The 8,650-nt window shown below is 49.7% G+C and overlaps 1 protein-coding gene across 1 annotated transcript; it reads left to right on the top strand.

Annotated features, from left to right (window-relative positions):
- The first annotated feature begins 265 nt into the window (after window positions 1–265).
- On the top strand, window positions 266–8,259 carry LOC138467374 (golgin subfamily A member 6-like protein 22). The gene is made up of 4 exons (XM_069607333.1): window positions 266–281; window positions 368–435; window positions 537–580; window positions 7,404–8,259. Exons 1-4 carry the CDS (start codon window positions 266–268, stop codon window positions 8,257–8,259), a joined length of 984 nt encoding a protein of 327 aa, XP_069463434.1.
- The last annotated feature ends 391 nt before the right edge of the window (window positions 8,260–8,650 follow it).

The following is an 8,650-nucleotide window of genomic DNA, read 5'->3' as shown; positions in this document are numbered from 1 at the left end:
TAAGACAATTAGCAGAGACTGTCACGCTCACCTGGTCTCCACGGGGGCGTAGCACGTAGTCGTATGACCGATATCTGTACTGGCGCAGTTTTGATGGTATGTTGGCGTCCTCTCCCTTTTAACCTCCCCAGGAGGCGTTAGACTTTGAGTTTGATGAGGCTGGCTCTCCATCCTGCTTAACCTTCAGCAGGGGCGCGGTAGGCACAGTCTTTTTCTGGGCGCAGTTACCTCACTGTTCCAGAGTGCTGTTACTGTAAGTTTCGGAATGCTGGGGTTATCGGGTGAGTAACTACCGCAATAGCAGCTTGGTATAGATGCTCAAAGTCTTATTGTCCCAATGTTTAAACGTATTTGTTTTCTCTTGCAGATGCAGTTTTGGTGCAGAAATCAAGTAAAAGATTCGACTCTTCCAGGATATTAAATAGTTGCCTCCAGGTGAGTATAACGCTGATGAAAGGCACTGAGTGACTGGAATAAATGTTTGTTCATTACTGAGCGCGACTAACCTGCTGTTCTTTTCCTGTTCCCTTTTGCAGGCGTGGCGCGGTCCCAAGATGAAGAATGAACTGGTTTTATCCAGGTGAGTATAGCGCGGATGAAAGGCGCTGAGTGGCTGAATAAATGTTCATTCAGTATTGTGCGAGGCTAACCTGCTGTCTCTTTTTCTGTTCCCTTTTGCAGGCGCGGCGCGGTCCCTAGATGAAGAATGGAAGAACCGCTCCAATGAAACCAGGAGGAACGCGGAATCCCGGGTGAGTATCGGCACATGCGTGGACTTACTTTCAACAGGGGCGGTGATCAGGAAACCAGCTGGAGATGCGACCGATGGACCGGATTGCAGGTAAGTGTTTGATTGCTGAAGCAACACCTGTTCTTCTCTTTTTCTATTTCCAGGCTCCAATGGATGGAAGCACTGACGGGCGTGGCTGTAGAAGCTTGAGGACAGAGCAGACACGGTGAGCGTTACGCTGCAGGAGTGCAGAATAACGCGAAGCGTGTTCTGCATGCAGGGTGTGGCTTATATAGCCTTGTAAGTAGTTCCAGGTAAAGTAGTCCCTTTGCCACACCCTGGATTATACCAAGGCCCAGCCTCACTAGGCAGGTTAAATAGTACCATGAGTTCAGCCCATTTCATGAGCCCTGCGCCAACGGCGCCAGGACTGAGTCCATGAGGCTCTGGGGCACTTCCTTGGGGCCCGACAAGCTCTTCTGGGTGGTGGGGACTGGGATGGGCCCAACAGCTCCAGGGGTTTCTGAGCTTGCATCATGACAGAGACATTATACCTGGGAGAGAGACTCTCATCCGCCTCAGCCCTCACTTTGGGACCTATCTCCGGAGCCGCACTTGCAGACACAGCACCACAGGTGAGCTGCATCCACGCGCTCCAGCCAGCCTCGCTTTTAAGGAGATTAGGAGCGGGAGAGCGGGAACATTGCAGTTATTTTCCGCAGTAGACTTACCACCTGTTTGCCCCTTAGGTTTCAACAACACCCCCTAGAACACCAGTGGCGCTAGTCCCGAACACACACAGGCCCCTTCCAACCTCTTGGCCCTCTGGAGGTTTTTCCTCCAGGCGACAGGTGAGGGAAGGCGTGGCTGGGACATATGACCCAGTGAAGGGGACTAGTATGGGGGCCACTCTGCAGTACAGTCTGGACCAGGCACTACTGCAGGGCACCAGAGGTTAGCGTGACACCGGCTTCCTGGACTCTTTATGACCTGCATCAAGTCTCCCAAGCTTCCAGAACTCTTTATGACCAGGGTCAAGTCTCTCAGACTTCCTGAACTGTTCATTGCCAGGATCGCGTCTCTTTATGGCCAGGATCAAGTCTCTCAGGCTTCCTAAACTCTTTATGGCAGGATCAAGTCTCTCAGGCTTCCTGAACTCTTTGTTGCCAGGATTACGTCTCTTTATGGCCAGGATCAAGTCTCTCAGGCTTCCTGAACTCTTTATGACCAGGATAAAGTCTCTCAGGCTCCCTGAACTCTTTATGACCACGATCAAGTATCTTTATGGGCAGGATTAAGTCTCTCAGGCTCCCTGAAGTCTTTATGGTCAGGATCAAGTCTCCCACGCTTCCTGAACTCTTTATGACAAGCCCATGCCCTAGACATCCACGACCTCCTAACCTCCCAAGACCTAGATCTACTCATGATCTCAGAAACATGGCTACATGAGGCCTCTGGCCCGGTGCTCTCCCTCGCCCTACCTCCTGGCTATTCCATTACTAGACAAGACCGCCTCTCCAAAGGTGGAGGTGTAGCAATTATCGCCAGAGACTGCCTCTCTGTCAGAAAGGTAGAGAAATCCCTGAACAACAACAGAGACTATCTCCAAGTCAAAATAACCCTCTCCCCCCACTGCACAATTACTGTGCACACCGTATACCGCCCTCCAGGCCCAGCAGGAGACTTTCAAGCTTCTCTCATCCACCTCCTCTCGGACAACCTCAAAAAGCAATCTAAAGCCATTCTCTTGGGGGATGTCAACCTAGGGCTCCGGGATAGTAAGGACGCAGCCGCAAAATCCCTCGACTCTGCCCTCAAGGCGCTAGGGTACAAGAACACCATACTTAGCCCAACTCACACCCAAGGCAGAACGCTGGACTGGATAGCACAGCACAACTGTCCACTCATCATCACTGGAAACACTCCTACCCCATGGTCTGATCACCACACTATCACCTTCAGCATCCCCACCGCTAGTTCCCCAGCTACCCTTTCACCCCAACCTCTCCCTCCCTGCCTCGCCAGAAGCTCCCGCCAACTCACTAAGGAGAGATTACTGCCCTTCCTCCAAGGCCCAGCCTTCAGACCACCTTTCTCCTCAGACCCTAAAACACTCGCATCAACCTATGATACTGCCATCAAAGCAGCCATCAACACCATTGCCCCACTCAAACCTCGAAATTCCAAACCCACTGCACATTCCAATTCTTGGTTCACGCCGGACCTCCTCTCACTCCGCAAAGAGAAAAAAGCCACACTCACACAGTGGCAAAAGTCCCACTCCGAAAAAGATAAGATGATCTTCAAAGCCCTCTCCACCAAATACAAAAAGGCAATCACCCAAGCCATAGCCAAATCCTTTGAATCCAGAATCTCGGAAGCCCAATCCAGTACTAAAGAAATATTCGCCATTTTCAGAGAACTCAAAACACCCACTCCCGCCCCCCAGAATTTCACCAAAGACAAGGACTGGTGTGACGGAATACAAAAGGCCATGCAATCCAAAATTAGCCTCCTCAAAAACAAAATACTAGCCACTAAACAAGCCCTACCGAGTAAGCACATCCCAGTCCCACCGCCTGCCCCTGATCCCCCCCTAACCTTCTCCTTCAAACCCATTCAGGAAAAAGACGTCATCAACATAATGAGGAACATTAAACCCTCTAACTGCAAAGGTGATGCTTGCCCAGCCCCCATTATCAAAGACTGCGCAGAACCGCTAGCTCCCTTCCTAACAGCCTTTGTAAATGCCTCCTTTACCACAGGGATAGTCCCTGCCTCCCTCAAGAAAGCCTGGGTCCGCCCTCTTCTAAAGAAGCCAACGCTCGATCCCACCTCCCCCAATAACTACAGACCCATCACCACTGTCCCGTTCCTCCTCAAAATATTGGACAAAGCAGCCTACCTGCAGGTTCAACACTTCCTTGAAGAGAACAAACTCATTGGTCTCCGCCAATCTGGCTTCCGCCCCAGACACGGAACAGAAACCGCCCTACTTGACTTGAAAAACCAGATGGACGATGAGAGAGAGTTGGGCAAACCTGCACTTCTCCTACTCCTAGACCTCTCAGCGGCCTTCGACCTTGTGGATCATGGCGTCCTATGCCACCACCACACCACCACGGCCAAATTCTCCCCTGAGGCCACAGCATGGATCACCTCCTTCTTACAAGACAGAACCATGCAAGTATTCTCCGACTTAGCCGCCGCATCACCAACCATTATACTCTGTGGGGTGCCCCAAGGCTCCTGCCTCTCCCCCACGCTATACAACATTTTTACACGCCCCCTCTTCCTCATCCTCGACGCCATGGGCATCTCTTACACCAACTACGCTGACGACACACAAATCCTCATCACTCTCACAGGCAACTACAACACTGACTCCCTGGCCCTCAACAACCTTTACAATACCATCCAAGCCTGGATGGCAGACAATGGTCTATGCCTCAACACTGACAAGACGGAACTCCTACTGGTAGGCTCTCCCGACGCCCTAAAGAATCTAGATGCCCAATTCAGTCACTTCACCATTGATTCCATTAAAATTCCAGTCTCCGACTCTGTCAAAACCCTGGGAGTTTATCTGGATTCTAGCCTATCCATGGACAGACAAATCAATGCAATTGCCTCCGCAGCTGCATATCATGCCAAACTTATCAATGCAGTCAGACCATTTCTCTCCAAAGAGAACTGCACTAACATAGCCAGAGCCATCACCGGCTCTAGGCTAGACTACTGTAACGTACTCTTTCTAGGAACCTCTAAAAGAAACCTAAAGAGACTACAAGTAATACAGAACAACGCGCTCCGGGCAGCCCAAGGTATTGCAAAAAGAGAACACATCTCTGAGGCCGGAAAACTAGCCCACTGGCTCCCAATAAAAGAAAGGATATTATTCAAAGCCCTGACATTGACACACAAGTGCATCCACCTCACTGCGCCTGCATACCTCTCACAAAGGATACACCCTGTCTCCTCCACCAGGCCAACCAGATCACCCTACACCAACATGCTCTCAGTGCCTCTAGTAAAAAAAGTAATAGCGGGCGGATCCAGCTTCCCTTACCTGGCGCCCGCGCACTGGCATGCCCTATCACACACTATCCGTGGAGAGGCCTCCCTCACCACCTTCCGCAAAACGCTGAAGACTACCCTGTTCACTTAAGGCTAGACATACTAGCACGATTACCCCATGTATATTGTATCATATGATCAAAAGCAATATTTGTAACAACAGTACGTCATCCTGCAACATTTACAATGTGTCAACATCCACTATCCTACCTGTACCATGTAACTAAGTTCATTGCAAGTAACAGCGCCTCAATGCCCCTGGGCTGCTTGTGCGCTATATAAATGTAAATAAAATTAAAAAAAATAAAATCAAGTCTCTCAGGCTTCCTGAACTCTTCATTGCCAGGATCACGTCTTGTTATGGCCAGGATCATGTCTCTTAGGCTTCCTGGACTCTTTATGACCAGGATATATATAGTCTCTCAGGCTCCCTGAACTCTTTATAACCAGGATCAAGTATCTTTATGGGCAGGATTAAGTCTCTCAGGCTCCCTGAAGTCTTTATGGTCAGGATCAAGTCTCCCGCGCTTCCTGAACTCTTTATGACAAGTGTCAAGTCTTTCAGGCTTCCTGAACTCTTCATTGCCAGGATCAAGTCTCTTTATGGCCAGGATCAAGTCTCTCAGGCTCCCTGAACTCTTTATGGTCAGGATCAAGTCTCCCACGCTTCCTGTACTCTTCATGACCAGGATCAAGTCTCTCAGGCTTCCTGAACTCTTCATTGCCAGGATCAAGTCTCTTCATGGCCAGGATTAAGTCCCTCAGACTCCCTGGAGTCTTTATGGTCAGGATCAAGTCTCCCACGCTTCCTGTACTCTTCATGACCAGGATCAAGTCTCTCAGGCTTCCTGAACTCTTTGTGACCAAGATTTGTAGTGACTCTGTATGTATGTATCTATGATTGGGATTGGTAAAGCGTGACCGTAGCTGATAAGCAGCAGAGAGCTGTACATAGGGTGCGTACCGAGGGGAGGGGGTTGCACGTAGGGTGTGATGGCAGAGGACAGAGGAAGGCTCTGGAGGTGTAGGTGAAGTAGTGCTCATTGGAACGATTCACGAAACTCCCACACGATCACGCTGTTTAATCCCATGTAACTTGGGGTCAGGCAAGAGGTCTGAAATGGTGCCTTCTTCAGGGCTCGCGTCCTCGCCACAAAAGGGAATTCGAACTCCCAGCTCAAGTTTTGGCTCCTGCTGAAGATGTAGTCAGAGGCGGGCTGGGTTTGAATAATTCTGCTCACCTGTGTCTCTGTGGGGTGCGCCTGACTGGAAATCTAATCCACATGCTCACAACCCGCCTGCCTTTTCTGAAAGATCGAATTGCCGCTCTGAAACCTAATTTAAAGAATGCGAAATGCAGGAGTGTATTAGAAGGTTTCAATTATTGATGGCGGAGGGAGAGGGACAGACTTGGCTCCGGGGGTCTGGTGTTCTCACAAATTCTTCATAAGTGAGATCCGTGGATACAGTAAAACGGAGGCCATACAGCAGGGGAAATATTTACAATAGCGCACATTGTGGGATCCATTAATCCCTTTTAAATGATTATTGTGTAGCTAGTACACGTTGTGCATGCTGATTGGACAGTGTGCTTCTAATAAATGGAGAACAGTAGAGTTCACTGGAGTGGAAGGTGTGGTTTTCAGAAATGCGGCTTCGTTGCTGCCTAACATTTCACACGCTGGTCCTTGTGGACTCTGCCCTCTCCTCCTGGCACAGGAGAAACCGGTTCTAAGCAGGCTTCAGCTCTTAGACCGGTCTCCATGGCAGCTGGGCCGGACTTCCCATTATAGAGAATGTTTGGAGATCGAGGGCCAATCAGGAAGCTTGGAATGCAGGCTCTATCCGCCTGAGAAGGCCTGCAGGCCAAGCTTCCTTTTCTGCTGGGCAAATGCTTTCCGGTTCCACGGTCCACCCAACAAGGTCAACAGTTCAGAAGTGGTCTAGTCTTTCTTCCACCATCTTCCTTTACTGGCGACAATGTTTGGTATATCAACACACGGTCTGTTGTACCAGGACTCAGCACAAACAAATACAAAGAGTTGTGTCATGCCCCAGGTGAGGCGTCTTTGCACCCGCAACACTCTAGGTCCTGTAGCAGCGGGCTCTGCTGTGTGCTAGGCAACCGCCACCCCATTAGAGGCTGTTGCCTTAAGCTCAGCATCACTAACTTGGGAGGCGGCCACCTACACCTACCTACCTCTAGTGCCTAGCTGACTCTAACACTTCCCTTGACAGGCTATAGACCCACGCCTAGGGCTGACTACCTGCAGTGGAGTAACTTTGCTGAAAATGTTGAGGGGAACAGGACATCTAAATGAGAGGGGCCCCTGCCAAATGAGTGGCTCACAATGGTGTGCCACAAAGGTTGGAGGGCGGGGGGACAAACACACTCGTCCCTCCTAATAATACGCCCATGACTCCTTGGGACTATGCCTGTTGGTTGACATCCAGAGTGGTAACACAGATGAAAATAGCACGCTGGACAAATTCCAAAAATCACGAAATGAGGACAAGCTCCATAACAGTGAGGACAAGCTCCATGACAGTGAGGACGAGCTCCAAAACAGTGAGGACCAGCTCCGCTCCATAACAGCGAGGACCAGCTCCATAACAGCGAGAGCAAGCTCCAAAACAGTGATGACAAGCTCCAAAACAGTGAGGACAAGCTCCATAACAGTGAGGACAAGCTCTATAACAGTGTTGACAAGCTCCATAACAGTGAGTACAAGCTCTATAACAGTGAGGACAAGCTCCGTAACAGTGAGGACAAGCTCTATAACAGTGAGGACAAGCTCCGTAACAGTGAGGAGAAGCTCTATAACAGTGAGTTCAAGTTCCATAACAGTGAGGATAAGCTCCGTAACAGTGAGGACAAGCTCTATAACAGTGAGTTCAAGTTCCATAACAGTGAGGACAAGCTCTATAACAGTGAGGATAAGCTCCATAACAGTGAGGACAAGCTCTATAACAGTGAGGACAAGCTCCATAACAGTGAGGAAAAGCTCCGTAACAGTGAGGACAAGCTCTATAACAGTGAGTTCAAGCTCAATAACAGTGAGGACAAGCTCTATAACAGTGAGGACAAGCTCCATAACAGTGAGGACAAGCTCTGTAACAGTGAGGACAAGCTCAATAACAGTGAGGACAAGCTCAATAACAGTGAGGACAAGCTCAATAACAGTGAGGACAAGCTCTGTAACAGTGAGGACAAGCACCATAACAGTGAGGACAAGCTCCATAACAGTGAGGACAAGCTCTATAACAGTGAGTTCACGCTCCATAACAGTGAGGATAAGCTCCATAACAGTGAGGACAAGCTCCATACCAGTGAGACAAGCTCTATAACAGTGAGGACAAGCTCTATAACAGTGAGTTCACGCTCCATAACAGTGAGGATAAGCTCCATAACAGTGAGGACAAGCTCCATAACAGTGAGACAAGCTCTATAACAGTGAGTTCAAGCTCCATAACAGTGAGGATAAGCTCCATAACAGTGAGGACAAGCTCTATAACAGTGAGGACAAGCTCCATAACAGTGAGGACAAGCTCCGCTCCACAACAGCGACATGTTAGACACATGCCTTACCCGAGAGTTCATCATCCTATAGTGACCACTACCGATCTCAAAAGGGCATGAGGGGGTGGTGATGGGACTGAAGTGAAAGGGATGATTGGAACACAGTAGTAGGGTCAGAGGAGGGTGGTGTCACAACGAGGCAGGGTCTGCTTAGCCATAGTGTCTGTGGAGGAGTGGGGCGTCAGGAGAGGTTCATCTATAATGGGGGGGCGAGGCATTGACCCACCAGTCATTATGGACATTCCAAGCCCGCCCATTTATTT

The sequence above is a fragment of the Ambystoma mexicanum genome, chromosome 4q (assembly GCF_040938575.1).
Source record: "Ambystoma mexicanum isolate Mex_15411 chromosome 4q, UKY_AmexF1_1, whole genome shotgun sequence".
In the NCBI taxonomy this organism is placed as follows: Eukaryota; Metazoa; Chordata; class Amphibia; order Caudata; family Ambystomatidae; genus Ambystoma; species Ambystoma mexicanum.
This window is presented reverse-complemented; position numbering and strand designations above follow the sequence as displayed.